The 17,640-nt window shown below is 47.5% G+C and overlaps 1 protein-coding gene across 1 annotated transcript; it reads right to left on the reverse strand.

The window, feature by feature from the left end:
• Positions 1-11,563: 11,563 nt before the first annotated feature.
• Positions 11,564-13,667, reverse strand: OTUD1 (OTU deubiquitinase 1). Its single transcript, XM_077303326.1, has one exon. The coding sequence runs from the start codon at positions 13,275-13,277 to the stop codon at positions 12,039-12,041; it is 1,239 nt and encodes a 412-aa protein (XP_077159441.1). The 5' UTR covers positions 13,278-13,667; the 3' UTR covers positions 11,564-12,038.
• Between the last annotated feature and the right edge of the window lie 3,973 nt (positions 13,668-17,640).

Consider the following 17,640-nt stretch of genomic DNA (forward strand, 5'->3'; position numbering starts at 1 on the left):
TTGCTCTGTGGAGCTTCTGTTTGTTCCATAACAGACAGGCTTCAACTGAGAACGTTAGTGTTGTGGTTAAAGGGCCGGACTGGGATGCGGGAAACTGGTTCAAGTCCCCTGGGTGCCGTTGATCTCTCTGGGTGACCAGAGGCCAGCTACACTCCCACAGCCTAACCTCCCACAGGACCGTTGTGAGAGTCAAGTGGAAGTGCAGAGCCTGGCGCATGCTGCCCTGAACTCCTTGGAAGACAGGCGGAAAAAAAACATAGTCGATAAACAGTCCGGAACTGCTTCCACACAGACATCTATGGAACGCCCAGAGAAGGATGAAGAGTGAAACCAGCCATTTCTTAAGTTTAAAAATTCCTTGCCAACCTTTGGCCAACTAGTATGTAAAAAGCACAATCTGTTCCACATAATATATTTCTGGTAAGGCCTTGGAGGAGGAGCATGTCTCGTGGCTTAAGTGCCACGCAGCGCTTAACACCTACTTAGGGCAGCTGTCCTGTCCCTGAGGGCCTCCTCCTCCAACTGGCTTGCCTGTCTGTTCAGCGGCCAGCCAATCACCTTCTGTCCCCCACCCCTTACCACCCCCTCCTCCTCCCACTTCCCTCCGAGGTTCGGAGGCTGCAGATCCCTGCTGCATGAGATCTGCCCCTACCGGTAAGTTCCCTTCCCAGGGGCCTCAAACCTGCAGCCTTTCCAGGTCCTGGGGAGAGGGAGAGGCCATCCAGAGAGTTCTTCCACCCCAACCAACCCCAATCTAGCACCCATTGTATTCCTGAACGCAGCGGGCTTGAACGCTAGTAGGCTAGAAATACTATTCAAATAAGACCAGGATTGGGACTTCACCTTCCCCCTCCCCCAACGACCTGTAGTCAGACACAACAGAGCTTATTCTCAAGAGGAGGCCAGACGTGTTTTTGAAATCCATAATAAGTCCCTTTATACCATTTCAATCCCTTGAGAAGAGACAGACGAATGAATGGCAGGTTCTGACTGTTCATCCATATGTTATTAACAAGGCAGAAGACATAAGGGTGTCTTTGATTTTGCCAGATGCCCACTTAAGAGGCATGCTGGGAACGTATGCGATCAGGGTGCGAACAGAAGACATTAAACAGAAAGCAATACTTCCTGCCAGAGTGTGAGAACCTGTTCTTACATAAGGGGTATTGCTCGCCCAACAAAGGAATGTTAAGTGTTTGATGAAGCAAACCCTGCTGAGATTGGTAAATAAGGCATGTGGGCCAAAGAACCAAGGGATGGGGAACAGACTCAAATAAGTAGCAGTAATTCTAGCAGTAGGAACTCTGTGAAACTTTTTATGATCTGTTCCGAAAGAGTCAAATCTTTCAGCTGTGGCTTTGCCTTCCACACCCCGTGGAGGAAAAACAGCTCCCCAAACAACACTTTCCGTAAGAAAGGAATATTACTTGCCCAACAAAGGAATGTGAAGTATTTGATGAAGACCAGAATTCTGGCAAGGCCTGTACTATTTCTCTCAAGTTAAGATCAAGGGATAAGCAGAGCTGCAATACAGCCTGCTCCCGTGAAACCAATTTCACCTGCAAAGTAGAGGGAGTGGCATTTTGCAAAAATGCCCTGTCACATCAAAACAACCCATGGACCATCAGAGCCGCTCCACATGGGGCTGCCCTGGAAAACAACCCAGAAACTACAACCGGTCCAGGATGTAACAGCCAACTGTTGTCGGGGGCTAGCTGCTGGGAAACATATATTGTCTATTTTGAAACAGCTACATTGGGTGCCCATCTGCTTCTGAATTAAATTTAAGCTGCAGGAGGAATAGTTGGTTTTTATACCCTACCTTTCACTACCTGAAGGAGTCTCAAAGCGTCTTACAAACACCTTTCCTTTCCTGTCCCCAAAACAAACACCCTATGGAGAGACCTCTGAGAGAACTGTGACTGACTCAAGGGTTATATGCCATTAAAGGTGTTTAATTTGGTTTGACTGGCTCAAGGTCATCCAGCTGGCTGCATGTGGAAGAATGGGGAATCAAACCTAGTTCTCCAAGATAGAGGCCATCGCTCTTTAACTCCTATACCACGCTGGCTCTCTTATGACCTTTAAAACCCTTTATGGCCCACATAACTGAAGAGCCATCTCCTCCCATATGTCCCAGCTTGGTGCAGTGGTTAAGACCGGCGGCTTCTAATCTAGCAAGCCAGGTTTGATTCCCCGTTTTTCCCCATGCATCCCCCCGGATGACTTTGGGCTTGACCCAGTCCTGATAGTTCTGCTCTCACAGAGCAGTCCCATCACAGCTCTCTCAGCACCATCTACCTCACAGGGTGTCTGTTGTGGGGAGAGGAAGGGGTGGCAATTGTGAGCCGCTTTGAGACTCCTTCAGGAAGTGAAAAGTGGAGTATAAAAAACAACTTCTTCTGTATATCAATGGTTACCAGGCATCCATTTTTTTGTGTACTAAACACAAAGGCTACACCAGAGTTCTTCAGCAACACAACTTTACTCAGCAACCCTCACAAACAACTGGCAAATCTGAAACGAAATGCAACTCCTCCCATACTCTTTTCTCCACCCAAAGGGAATCTCTGATATAACAATTAACCCTTGGTGAACCATGCAGCTTGCCGTACAATACACTCAACACCTGTTGGCTTTCCTATCACCTGTCAGGCATCAACCAAAGCCTGGGCCTTTTCTCTCATGGCTTCAAGTCTGTGGAATTGGCTCCCTTCTGGGAGATCTTCAGTAGCATTGCAAGGCCTGCCTGCTCACCAGAGAGGTTTTTGGGGTGTGGGTAAAGAATCAGCCTCTTGTAGAGCCTCTTGTGGCACAAGGTGGCAAGGCAGCAGAAATGTTGTCTGAAAGCTCTGCCCATGAGGCTGGGAGTTCAATCCCAGCAGCCGGCTCAAGGTTGACTCAGCCTTCCATCCTTCCGAGGTCGGTAAAATGAGTACCCAGCTTGCTGGGGGGTAAACGGTAATGACTGGGGAAGGCACTGGCAAACCACCCCATATTGAGTCTGCCATGAAAACGCTAGAGGGCGTCACCCCAAGGGTCAGACATGATTCGGTGCTTTCACAGGGGATACCTTTACCTTTAAAGAATCGGCATCTTTTAAGGTGGCAGAGAGATTTGGGCTTTGCTGTAATCAAGGAAGCCACGGCCCTTAGTTTGCAAGACCCAAACAAGGCTGTTAATTAAAGGGCGTTTCGGAGAACACCAATTCGTAGGGCAAGCATCAGTCGGGCGTGACTTGACACTTAACGCTCACCCTTTTTATTCTTGGTTTTAGCTGAAAATGTTTTTTAACTCTTATTGTTAGTGGCCATGAACAAGGAAAGGCAGGCTGTAGATATTTTCATTCATTAATTAATCAATCAGTAGCACACCCAATTCTGTTGACAATTATTGACTTCCTGTATCCCCCACCTTTCTACTCAGCGTTCTCCTGGCCCCCGAGATCTGTAGTGAAAGATGAAAAAGTAAATGCCATTAGGTATTGTCACTCCTCTTCGGTTCTGTTTCTGCTTTCCCAGTTATCCGGTGTTCCATCATGGCTGGCCGGGGAGCTTAAAATTAAAGGTTAAATGTGACGTTGATGACTCCTTGTTGTCTTGGAGGGAGCATGTAATTGCATAAAAGCCGGCCTGCCTCATTTCCACATTCACGGAACATGGCAACCATTTTCACACCATCTTTTCCTCTATATTAATGTTCCTTCTCTCTGGTACGGTGGTGATAATGAGTTGGATAACCTTTCGGCTTTGTAAAAAGAGCCCAACCCTCAACACTTTGCACAAAGATTTTTAATAAGTGATGAAAATATAAAATGCTGGGCTATAGAATTGTACCTTCCCAACCTTGGAGGTTAGTGGAGTATTCTGCATACGGCGATACTCTTATAATTTCCTCCCAACTATTGTTGAGCTCTAACATCAGTCATGAGATCCCTGCTATGAAACAATTCTGCAGCAAATCCTAAGTGTCTCCAAGCATGGCATGCTCCTTGGGACGGACGGCAGCTGCAGCATTGAAGTCATGATGACCACGATGTTGTATGTGCAATGCTGTGCAGGCCACCCATCTCATTTCACCTAGATTACTCCACGTGCCACAGCCTCATGTGCAACATCAACATCCCAGTTTGAGGTCCCTCCCCCCCCCATTTCTTTCATGCTAACATTGCGTTGACGGTCTTAATAGCCCAGAGTAACCCATGCTTGTCATAGCTGGGAAGCTAAGCAGGGTTGACCATGGTCAGTATTAGGATGGGAGTCTGCCAAGGAAGAACAGGGTAGTACCTCTCCCCTTGAAAACCCTGCGATTGCATTCACCAGATGAAAATAACGAAGGTGAATTAATTCTGCCAAAGGAGGAGAGCTTCAGTTCAGCTTCTGACATGAAAAAGGAAATCTTGAGCATTCTTGACAGTTTGGTCCCAGAGCATTTTGACAGCTCGCTGTGAAAAACTCAGACGGCAATCCCCAAACTGCTGTGCATATAGTAAAAATGTATTTACTTAGTTATTTGTTTAAAACATTTCTATGCCGTCTTTCCACCCAAAATGTGTCCCGGAGGTGCAGAATGAACTAGCCACGTGATGTGTTCTAATTGTTCTCTGCTGCCTGAAACATCACATCTAATCCTGTGTAAGAGCCACCCCCAACTGGGTTCTTTTGCTGATTCATGGCCGTTGGAGAAATGAATAAACAGGCATTGAGGACTTCTCCCCAAGGACATGTATTCTGAAAACTCAGTTGTCTCTTTGAAAGTTAGTCTCCTTTTGATCATCCAGAATAATAAAGGGAAATGGCAGCAGTACTTTCCACTTTGATAAGCCAGCTCTGTTTGAGTTTTAAAAATCTGATTCCATCCTTCTCTGAGGAGATCAGCTTCTCTCCAAAAAGAAAAAAGTTTGGGTTTTATTCAGCTAGTCTTTTTCTACAAGGTGCATCAAGACAGGAGGGGAAAGGCCATGCCCCCCCCCCAAGAATTCCCACAAACCCTGCCCCCCAGGGGTCCATAGACCCTTAGTTGGGAATCCACGGCTTATACTCCTCTCCTTTTTCTAACCCTCACAAGAGTTCAGCCCAAGAACGATTACTCTGGAAACTCAGCTTTCTCCTTGGAAGTTAGTCTCCTCACAAGAAACCTGTGAGGAAGATTAGGCTGAGAGCATATAACTGTCCCAAGGTCACTCAGCAAGTTTCCATGGCAGAGCCAGGATTTGGGCCTGGGCCTCCTAGGTCCTAGTCCAACGCTCTACCTGCTACACTGTGCTGATTCTCTCTAGTATATATATTCTCTAGTAGTATATTCTCTCTAGTATATATATAGAATATACAAATCTGCAAATCAGGGCCACAAAGACAGGAGGAGTCAGTGCATCTCCCCATCCTCCACAGCAATTCATACAGATCCCCACGCATCCCGCCTAATAAACATGCTACACACACACAGAAAATCAGGCCTACTTGAACAGGTAGGCTGGTGAGCTGCTGAATGAGGGGAGCTGATGTTTTAGATTTACTCTACTGTGGCAGCACCTGATTCTGTCCATAGTGATGGGGATGTGAATCTATAACACCTAAAGGCGTCCCATTATCTGAATTCTAACTTTTACCAGGGATTTATGCTTGGAGGTAGCCAAGCAAGGGCTAGACAGGTAAAGTGATGTCTGTCAAAGCTGGTTTATTTAGGAGCAGACTCCAATGCGCAGCCCTCGGATATAAACGCCAGCTTTGCTGCTCTTGCTCTTTGTGATATTAATCCAGGGTTCAATGAGCAGGGACACGCTGACTGTTTCAAACGGGCCAGCCTGATGTCCCTGCCCTGCCAACGCTTCCTTGTATGCCAAAGAGCTTGTTTTCATAATCCCTTGATGAAATGGGCATCATTTTTTCCATTCACTGTTTTGGCAGCAACATACACACCACCTCCCAATTAAATAAGATGATTCCATTTTTCTAGAATTCGGTTCACGCGAGCAATCTGATGTCAGCCATCTTCCTATTGCGCCCAATGCTTGGAGCGAAGCAATGGAGAACAATTAGTTCCTTCTATAATACAGTGATGGCATGGCACACCTGATGGTCAAGCAGTGTGATTTTTAATTTGTTTGTTTGTTTGTTTGTTTGTTTAGTAGATTTATTCGTCTCCCCGGAGGCCCGAGTTACAAACATATAAAAACCCCAGTAAAACCATACAATATAACATATAAAACATATTATACATAAATCCCCAGACAATAGAACAAGATGCGGTTAAAAAACTCAGTTCATATCTACTCTACCCCTTGGTGACCCACTATCGAGGGGGAGGGAAGACAGAGGGTGCCAGATGGACTTTGCTACTGCCGCTGTAAGGGGGGCCAGATCTTCCATGCAGCCCAGCCTCACCCCACGACCTGGTGGAAGAGCTCCCAAGAGGCTCCGGTCTGTTTATAGTGATTCTATAATTTGGGATAAAAGCACACCCACATTTTAGACAGTGAAATAGAAATCACAATGTAGTTTGGGCAAAGAAAGAACTGCGCCATTGTTTTGCTACCCCTTACATGCTGGGTTCATTTTATAGTCCAAATCATCACCCACAAAGCCCGTTGTGGCCTTGGACTTCAGTAGCTGGCAGGTTTGCCTCAGCCCCACTGGGCTCCATCACAACAGCTTTGCTTACCTGTGTAAAGCCTCCTGGAAGAGGCACCTTGCAAAGGATTATGATCTGCAGCAGCCCATTCACATAGTTCTGTTGTGGCTCTCGCCTTAAAGAATGGCCTAGCCTGAGAAAGCTAGGAAGGTTCCCAATGTTTCTATCATTCTATAGAATGAGCAGAACAGGAATGTTCAGGAGAGCATTTTATGAAGGGAATAGGGCTGTAGTGAAATGTGCGAGAGCCAGTGTGATGTAGTGGCTGAAGAGCAGGGGACTCTAATTCCCCACGACCCCACATGTTGCCAGGTGTGTGACCTTGGGCTAGGCGCAGTTCTCTCAGAATTCTTTCAGCCCCACCTACCTCACGGGGAAAGGGAAGGGAAGGCAATTGTAAGCCACTTTGAGACTCCCTTGGGTAGTGAAAAGTGGGGTATAAAACCAACTCTTCTTATAAGGCAAGAGGATTGTAGCTTCCTCTCATATTTGCATATCACCTCGTCTTACTGCATTTTCATGGACAGATTTTTAACTGCACTGTTTCCTAATTCCATCAATCCTAGTCCTATTGCTTTATTGAATGGGTGTTTTATGCTGTGCAAATTCAATACACTTAGCCATTTCAACAATGCACAATTTGTGGCAAAAATAATTATTTTCCAGCACAAAACACAACCATTTGAATACTGGGCAGATGCCGTATTTCCTCCAAAGGAAGATGTGAGGGGTGAAACATAAAGAGGTTTCAGGTGTGTCCTTTGTTCCCCAAATGGATTATCTAAGTAGGCCCTCAGGAACTGACTACTGGTGCGATTCCCCAAGCAAGCTAGAACAGGTTACTTGGACCTTCCAAGGCCTCTTCTTGCTAATGGAAGAAGATAGAAAACTGCGTTCTCCATTAAAATTGCCTCTCTCTGTTATGAAGTATGTCATTAGTTTGGCATACTTCTAGCATAATTTATCCCTAACTCTGCAGTTGGAATTTTCCACTTCTTTGAGTCCCTGTTCAGTACATGTGGCAGCATTTGTGATTTTGCAGGATCTTTAGTCTGAGCAACCTTCAGGAATAGATTACAAAGTTACTTTAATCATGGACTTGGCAACAATGAAAGCATGACAGTGTGTTCTAATTTAAAATATTAAAAAGCTGTTGGTTGGACCTAGTAACTCCTTTTATCCTCTGGGCTAAGGATGGCACAAAGGTGCCACTGTCTGTATATGCACTCAGCCCTGCTGGACTAGACAATGTGCACTTTCTTTCTTTCAGGGAAATGCCAATTATTACAAATGTCAACATACTAGGAAGTTGTGACAGCGTCTGCAAAAGATCACCAAGAGTCTACCACCTCTCCTGGAAGAGGGTTCTGCCTTCACAAGACTGGGGGCAGGCACTGTCCTTGCTTCTGGGTCATTTCCCAACCCTGAAGCAACTACTCACAGCTTTTCTGCATTTTTTAAAAATCAGATCTGGCCCTGTGCTGCTTTGGTTTACAATTCCCACAGGCATTGTTGTTCCCTTCTTTTGTTGTTGTTATTGTCCCCCCGCCCATATATTTTTTCCTGACTCTCTTGAGACCACTTTCACCCCAATTCTGAGTGAGCTTTTTGTCTAGTGCCTAACATTTCTGTCGGGTTTTCTTTGTCCCACCTACCTCCAGCCCTCTTTTCAATGAGCTGTTGTCATTGTTAAACCACGCCCTCTCCCAACAAGTGATTTCATTTAAAAGAAACAACCTTAAAACAACAATGGCACACTGTAGTTTTGTAATGACATTTTAAGGTTTCCTGAATTCCCAGCTTTCGTTTTCTTAAAAAATATGTCTCTCGCTTCTTCTCACATGGAGGTACAAGAAGGAACTGAACCCAGACAGGGCAAATGGAAAGTAAGGTACTGCTCTGCCACTGCATTATCTCAACAGATGTCATCTCAGGCCTCAAAGTGGCATGAATCAGACATTCAAAGTAAAATAATTCAGAAACCTGCAGGGAAGCATTTTGACATCCTTGGGCATTCAGATATGTAGGACATCTGGTTTTTTACATGCTCTTTCCATTTATTTATCTTTTGGACTGCTTGACTTTCTGGCAACGTTTTGTAATCAGCTCCCTCATCCTCATTGCTCTACCTCTACCATTGAGGATGACACTTCACAAATCTGATGTCTGCGAATTGCAAAAGATTACAGGATGATACATTTATTAACTTTAAATACTTTCATTTTGGCCGCTGCTGGAAATGGTGAACGTGAACAGCTGAATGTTGAAGCAACATTATATCCCCACTTTCACAAGCCAACAGAAGTGGTTCAAAACATCTCAAATCTATCTCAGTAAATCCACTTAGTTTTTTACCCAAGGGGGGAATTTTAAGATGTGAATCTATACACATTATATCTATACACACAATAGTAATCCCTACTACAGGGGTAGTCAACCTGTGGTCCTCCAGATGCGTTTGCTGGCAGGGGCTCATGGGAATTGTAGTCCATGAACATCTGGAGGACCACAGGTTGACTATTCCTGCTTTAAAATGCATATGTGATTTCAATCTCGAATCACCTAAGAGGTAACATTTTAGGAGGATATTTCTGTAACAGGTACAGTCTTTTTTCAGCTCTTAGGTTAAAAGTGTATGTGAATCAGTGACTGATAGCTATCATATAATTACATCTTCCTTGATTACTTGTATATTTTGCAGAAGTTTGCACAAAAATAAAAAGGTTTAAAGAAAAACACATGCCTTTTATTTTATAAAAACCTTCAGAAAGCAGCCTCTTGGAGTAACCATTTCTCACTACATTTGATCTTAGCCAAAAGGCTGAGAAATATTTTCCCCATCTTATTCAGGAGGGAACACTGTCTGAAGATGGTTTAAAAAAAAAGCAGTTCCACTATGAGTGCTTGAAATACACCAACTGTAGTGTGTGGCAAATGCATTTCCATTTCCTCAGAGAACAGCTCTTTAACTCACCAGCAAAATAAGCAACTTCTTCTTAAAGCATCAGGACATTTTAAGAACGGCAAAAACAGCCAAGAAGTGCTTGCTCATGCTGGTAGTTATTACAAGTAGCAGCTTACTTTTTGAACAGCAAGACAAGCTATTGAGCATAAATCACAAACATTTTAAGAATTTCAGTGCTGAGATGGAGCAATGGAGCATCAGTTCCCAATTGTTTTTGTAAATAAATAATGGAATGGCTTGGACTTCAGCCATGCAGTTTGTAAAGGCTGCCTATCATCAAAGTTCAGAAACTACTGGGCCATCTTAAGTGACAGTGACCAAGCAATGAACCTCCAATCAATGCTCTAAAACTGACTTCTCTTTTTTGTACTAGGAAAGTGAGCACCTCTTAGAGCTGTTCCGCCAGGCTTATGGTCAGGGCCTGAAATAACAGACAAGAAGTGTGGGCCTCACCGCTGGAGATGGGGAAGTTCTGCTCAGCAAACCCCAGAACTCCCCTCATCTGCAAAGAATTGAGGGGAACTAAGATGATGTCCAAGCTTGTAATGTAATTTATTGTTCTTAATAATGTTGTCACCCACCTTGAGCTGTAGGGCGGGTTAGAAAAAGAAAACATTTAGAGAGGTGTTGAGATCACTGCAAAGAACACACTAAAAAAGATTGGAACAAATGAAAAATGATATCTGTAACAATATTGCTAAATGCCATGTGGGTATACCAACTAGTATACCAACTCTATATATGACCTTCAGTTGGTTAGAGCTACACTGAAGCCAAGGTTTCCAAATCCAAAACCTTGGAACTAACATTAGCATTCTTAGAGTAGAGTTCTGGATGTACTAGCAAGATCCAACAAAAGCACTCAGTTCCTCAAGCACCCAACCAGGTTTGAGGCCAGAAACATCTTCTGCCTACTCCTTCCCAGAAGCAAGCCAGATGATGACAGTCCAAATGCTCTCTTCACACTCAGGAGTCTGGTCAACAAATGCAATTTTAAAGAGCCCAACCACCAAGAGTTTTGAACCCTTGTGACAGTTCCATCCCAAGCAGAACTATGTGTTTCTAAGCTTATTTAAATTAATTGGCACTAATGGGTTTATTCTGGAGTTATTCTGCATAGCACTGCATGGTATATCTTTGCATGTTTGAAACGCACGGTTAACCATTTCAGTTTCTTGGTGTTCAAATCCTGATCTCTCAAATAAGAGCTACAAATTAAAATTCAAGCAAAACTATACATTTATTTCAGAATAGCTAAGAATATTCCTATTATACAAATACAGTATAAATTCAAAAGGTCACAAAATAAAAAAGTACAAACTCCATTACTTAATAAATATATCTAGCCATTTCAATTTACTTGGAAATTAAAGAGGGCAATTTTAATCTTGGAAACCTTGAATGTTTGACCCAGCAAACCATACAAACCCTTAATATAAATACACTTTTTACATAATACCGGAGTAAGCCCATTATTAGTGATTAGAAAACAATTAACAAATAGTGTGTAATAATATAAACCTGCTTAGAAAGCGGGCGTGGATCATGTATTTTAAGACCACACATCAAGTCTTTTCTTAAATAGCTGTTTCGTTATGTCATAACATTCCAAGTCAGACTTTGTTTTGTAAGTCAATACTTAAAAGCAGGGCAGGGGGGATGGCACCAACTGGGTGATGAAAAGCCAGTTTACTCTATACAGGAACTGCATACATTAGAGCAGGGGTAGTCAAACTGCGGCCCTCCAGATGTCCAGGGACTCATGGGAATTGTAGTCCACGGACATCTGGAGGGCCGCAGTTTGACTACCCCTGCATTAGAGTCACAACTGCTCTGTGTAACATCTCTGAAATAGCTTTGTCCTGTTCCAACTGTCTGGAATCCCGCTCTGCAGAGTGGTCAATGCCTCTTAGAAGTAACTACTTCAAAGTTAACTGTATATTTTAAATTAAAAGAAATACACAGCGGTTGAAAGTTACTCAGTTTACTCAAATAAAAGGGGACAAAAAAACACACTTTTTTGTGGGGTTTTTTTTTTGTTGTTGATAGAATTAAGATGATAGGTTTCAACTTGCAGTATTAAACAACTGTTAGGCCACGAGCCATATTAAACAATAACTCTTATTCATTTAGTCTTGACGGCAGGCTTAAAAAGCCAGTTGCCAAAGTAAAATATTAGAGTCAGAGGTAACAAGTTAAACAAAAACATTGTGCAAAGAAAGGAAAGAAAAAGGGGTCCTAGAAAAAGAAGAAACATATACAAACCGAACAGAATGGCCAATCAACCAGGATGTGACAGTATATACAAGTGCTCATAACAAACATCAGTCTCTATTCCCCTTGAGTCCTTTGCTCAGCCCTGCGCAGGGCAGCTTGCAGGGAGAAGGATTAAGGCACCAGGGCAGCAGTCCACAAAGCATCATGGGGTCCCCCCCCCCTCCTTTCAGGAGCAGGCATTCTGCTCTATGTACATCTTGGACAAGGAGACCGCCATGGATCTGGCCAGCTCCTCATCCCTCTTGCGCTGCACCTGAGTCTGCCGGCACCATTCCTCGTACTCCGGATTGGGGCACTGGCGGTCCAGCACCGCGTCGTAATGCCCATTACTGAGCCAGCTCAGCCAGATGCTGCGCCGGTTCGGGTCCTCGGGCCCCAGGTAGTGGGCCATGGTGGAGACGGTGGGGCTTTCGGGCCTGCCGCCCGTGGTGAGGTGGATGTTGACGTCCAGCATCTGCCCCATGGCCAGGAGCTCCGGGTAGCCGGCCCAGGCGCCGTCCTGGGCGGCGTTGATGAGGAACTCGCCCACGTCGCCCTCGATGATGGGGCTGAAGTGGTCCAGGTGGTCGGCGATGTAGTGCACCGTCTGCTCGCGGAGCTCGCCGTGCAGCCGCTGGTCGCCGTTGATGGCCTTGCAGACGGCGCGGTAGAGGCAGTTGCCGTCGGGGATGATGTGGAAGCGGTAGCGGCCATTGTGCCGCAGGTACTTGTCCTGCTTCTCCACCTCGGCCAGGTACAGGGCCAGCTTCTCGCTGCGCTCCGCCGGCCGCCCCGCGCCGTCCTCCTCAGCGGCCTCCAGTTCCGCTTCGCCCCCGCCGGCCGGCGCTTGGCAAGCGGGTGAAGGCTCGGGCTGGTAGCCGCTGGGCCCGGCCGTGGCCGCTTGCAAGGCCTGGCAGTGCTCGCTGAAGCGGAGGCCGCGGTTGCTGGGCTCCTCCGGGCGCGGCTGGGCCGCCATCAAGTCCCCCCCGTGGCTCTCCACCAGCAGCCAAGGCAGGGCCGGGGGCGCCGCCGAGGCCGGCCCCAGCTCGCCCGCCATGGCCACGGCCTCCGGGCGCTGCACCAGGCGCACGGGCACGACCCTCTCCACGGGCCTGCGGCGCACCAGCGGCCCTGCGGCGGAGGCGGCGGCGGCGTAGCATTGCGACGGCTTCCTCGGGACGGGGCCCGCCGGCGGCAGCAGCTCCAGGCAGGAGAAGGCGGGCATGGCGGCGGCGGCGGCTGCAGCGGCGGCAGTGGACGTGCCTCCTCCGCCCGCCTCGCTCTCGACGCCCACGGGGCTCTGGCCTGGCGCGTCCGGCGACGGAGCGACCTTGAAGACGACGCCCGGGCCTGCGGCGGAGGCGCTGCCGGCGGCCGAGGCGGTCGCTGCCGGGTAGTGGGTGACGATGGTGCTGTAGAGCTGCATCCTCGGCCCTTTATGGGCTGCCGCCTGACGAAGGCCGCTGGGGCCGGGCCAGGGAGCGACCGCGGGGGCCGCCGCCCCTCCTCCTCACCGGCGGCCAGAAAGGATGAGGCGCCCGAGCGAAAATAAACACAAGCATCACCCTCGCCGCCGCTCCCCGGGCGGAAGTCGAGGGCGCTCCCGCCGCTGGCTGGCTGGCCGCCTGCCTCCCTCCCTGGGGCCGCGCCGGAGCGGGAATTCCTGCTGCGCCACAACCCGCGGAGGGTGGTTCCCGCCTCCCTTTCTAGGCGCTTCTAGGCCGGAGCCTCTGGAAGGTGCTGGAGGCCTGGCGGAAGGGGAGGGGAACCAGGGCCGGGCGGGCCTTGTTGACTTCCCGCCTTCAGCACGCCGCCCGGGACACGGGCGAGGGGGAGGCCGAGCCAACGCCCCGCGGCCCCGCCTGAGGGCTTCCAACCGCTTTTCCCTCCGCCCGCCATTCCCTCCTCCCCTCCCCGCCCCCAACTGCCAGTTCACGCCATGCCCGGCCTCTGTCGTGATGCAGGCCGACAGCTCAGCCCTTGAATAAAAAAGTTTTGCCCATCAAGGTGCCCCTGAACTCTGAATTTGTTCTGCCGCTTCGGACGAACGCGGTTAGCCACTTGAGTCCCGTAATAAATGTTGGGCAGTATAAGCTTTGGAGCGAGGTTTGCCAGCCTCCAGGCAGGGGCTGGAGATCTCCCGGAATTACAACTGATCTCCAGGCGACAGAGATCCGCTCTTCGGGGGTAGGGGGGTTAGGGTTAGAGTGACGGCTTTGGAGACAGTGGGGCATTGCACCGCACTGAGGTCCCTACTTTCCTCCGACGCCGCCCTCCCCAGGCTGCAACTCACTCCCCACCCCCAGGATCTCCAGGAATTTCCCAACAGAGTTGGCAATCTTAATACAGACAGAAATAAGAGAAGGGATTTGTAACAACAATAAAGAAGACCATGCTTTGGTGATGTGCAGAGGGTGCCACCAGGGCAGTAGTCATGGGAGATCGGAACCCCCCCCCCTTCTCTCTCTGAGCATTCCCAGGACTCTTGCAGCCCCTGCCTGCTAGATGCCTTTTTACCCTGTTTGGATCTAACTCTACCATGCATGCATGCATGTATGTATATTTTAGGTTGCCCCTCCAAAAATTGTCTTAGAGCCCTATGAAGACATGGTATGATGATTTGCCTACTTCTATGCCCCCCCCCCTTCCAGGGACTGAAATAAAAGGTAAAGGTATCCCCCTGTGCAAGCACCGGGTCATGTCTGACCCTTGGGGTGATGCCTTCTAGCGTTTTCATGGCAGACTCAATACGGGTGGTTTGCCAGTGCCTTCCCCAGTCATTACCGTTTTACCCCCCAGCAAGCTGGGTACTCATTTTACCGACCTCGGAAGGATGGAAGGCTGAGTCAACCTTGAGCCGGCTGCTGGGATCGAACTCCCAGCCTCATAGGCAGAGGTTTCAGACTGCATGACTGCTGCCTTACCACTCTGTGCCACAAGAAGCTCTTAGGGACTGAAATATATATGGGAAGTTCCTGGAGATTTTTGAGGCGGAGCCTGGGAAGGGTAGAATACCATGCTATAGAGTCTACCCTCTAAAGTAGCCATTTTTTCATGGGATTGCAGCAGGGCGAGCAGCTTGGGGGGGGGGAGCATCACCACTGTTTCCGCTCCTCCTGAAGGCACACACAAATTTATATAAAATTTATAACCAATTTATATACAATCATGAACACTGGTCTTCACGCCACTAGTCAGTTTTGGTTTGCTTCCTGTGAAAGAACACTTGAATAATATGATTGGGGGTCACAACAACAGGAGTGGAATTCCACACGCAGTCTCGTGTATCTTTCCCTAATGTTTGTTGTACCTAAAAGCAGCCCTAAGAGGCATTGTGAGAGAGAGAGAATGAATATCATTAAGAAACATTTTCCCAGCAATTGGTCCCCAATTTGTTTTTATTCTTTCTGAGAAATAGATATGAATATCCTATTTCATAATTACTGTTAGATCCGTGGGTTCATAGACCAGGACACGGAGTTCATTTCAGTTCTTTCTTGTGACCCCAGCATGAAAGTACAAGAACTAAATCAAAGAAACTCACAACCAACTCCAACTTATATACAAAAGCCCCACAATAGATCTTCCTGCCAGTGTACACTATCGGTCAGTTTCAAGTTAAACTGACTGGATCTGGAAGATGGGATCTAGCCATGTATTGGTCATTTACCCTGCAGGCTTACAGTCCTGCCTCGGGCCTCAAGTTTGGTCCTTGGCATAACTATAAACACAACATGTATTGTTTAATGCCCCTCCATACCACTGCTTCCATCGTAAAAATCATTGCTTGTCCAATACATAAAAGTACTTTCAAAGTTGTCTTATATAGAACTAGAGTTTATCTACTCATGAATTCTTTACTGTGACTACAACTCTCCAGGGGTTAGGAAAGGGACTTTCCTAGCCTCTGGTGAAAGTAATATTAAGAAACGAAAACAAAGATGGACAGCCCATCAATTTAAGGAACAGCTGAGGGTTGTAAAAGCATATATATCCAATGAGATCTACATGAAGTCAATGAAAACTATTTGAACTTTCCAAAGGTGCAATTTGATGCCTTGATCTATTGGCTACCAGATCAGAGATTAATCTGAACTTCAGCTCAAGATCTGTGACAACACCGGAGTGAAAATAGCTTGAATACTTAGGTTTCCCTTAGTAATGATTCATAACGGGCTTAGCTGCATCTACGGTGTCTACGAATCAAGTTACAACTGTTTACACATTGATGTATTAATAGACGCTTATCTAACGGAAACTGATGCCGTACATACAGTCTGATTCTGTTGTGACAAATTAGCTGGCCTGTAATTTCTGGCTCTCGGTAAGAAGCACTGTTGACGCAAATATTCTAATCTTATCAGTTCCAGAATTAAAATCTGATATTGGAATATATCAATATTTCTAGGAAGAGACGGGTGTAGTATATAGTCAGTCATTCACCACAAATGTAAAGTTTAGACGACTGAGAGAGATTGAATTTGAAACTCCCATCATCATTAGAACTCACTCTTTTCCATCTCTCTCAGAACAATCCTATAGCTTAGAAACAAGCCTCACAGAGTACTCGGGAGAGGTAGCCATATTGGTATGTTGAAGCAAAACGTAAAGAATTTAGCAGCATGTGAAAAATGAACGTCTATATTAGGCTACAGAGACATGAAATGTTGTATCTGTGGTTTATTTGTATTTATTCATGTTTATAAATCGTTTATATCAGTGGTCCCCAACGAAGGCCATGGCGCCGGGCCGCGGCTCCCTCTCCCCACCCCCGCCCCCGCCCCGCAGTAAAAAACTTCCCAAGCCGCAAGCTTGCGGCCCGGGAAGCTTCTTACTGCGGGAGGGCGGGGAGAGGGAATCAGGGCCGGGCTGCGCCCGTGCGGGCCATGCCCGCGGGTGCGGCCCGATGCGCGGGCGCGACCCGCGGGGCGCGGCTCGTGGGGCGCGGCTCGATCCGCGGGCGCGGCCCACGGGCACGGCCTGGTGTGTGGGCGCGGCCCGCGGTTGCGGGCCGGTTTGTGGGCGTGGCCCGCGCGGGTGCGGTCCGCGCAGGCGCGGCCTGGTGCCTTGCCGGTCCCCAGCCACAGAAAGGTTGGGGACCACTGGTTTATATCATGCCCGTTGTTCCCAAATATGGACTATCTAAGCAGCTCATATAAAACTGGCTGGTTCCTGAAGGTCACCACAAAACCAGGCCGCTCAGAGATGAAGTAAGGGTATCAGTAATTTTGTGAGTTAACGGAATAAAAAAAGACCCCCCCCCAATGACCTAATGAGGCCTACTATATGCTCCAGAAGGAACAGAATGCTAAGACTCAAGGGTAAGGGGGGGAGGGAGGAAAACCCCGCTCAGAGCTTTAAAAAACCCTGCTGGGGGAGAATTTCTCACAGAGCAGTGATATCAGGGCTTTCTCAGCCCCACCTACCTCTTTAACTCCTATACCACTCTGGCTCTCTTATGACCTTTAAAACCCTTTATGACCCACATAACTGAAGAGCCAACTCCTCCCATAAGTCCCAGCTTGGTGCAGTGGTTAAGACCGGCGGCTTCTAATTTAGCAAGCCAGGTTTGATTCCCCGTTTTTCCCCATGCATCCCCCCAGATGACTTTGGGCTTGTCCCAGTCCTGATAGTTCTGCTCTCACAGAGCAGTCCCATCACAGCTCTCTCAGCCCCACCTACCTCACAGGCTGTCTGTTGTGGGGAGAAGAAGGGAAGGCAATTGTAAGCCACTTTGAGACTTCTGGTAGAGAAAAGTGGAATATAAAAACCAACTCTTCTTCTAATTC

The sequence above is a fragment of the Paroedura picta genome, chromosome 11 (assembly GCF_049243985.1).
Source record: "Paroedura picta isolate Pp20150507F chromosome 11, Ppicta_v3.0, whole genome shotgun sequence".
NCBI lineage: Eukaryota > Metazoa > Chordata > Lepidosauria > Squamata > Gekkonidae > Paroedura > Paroedura picta.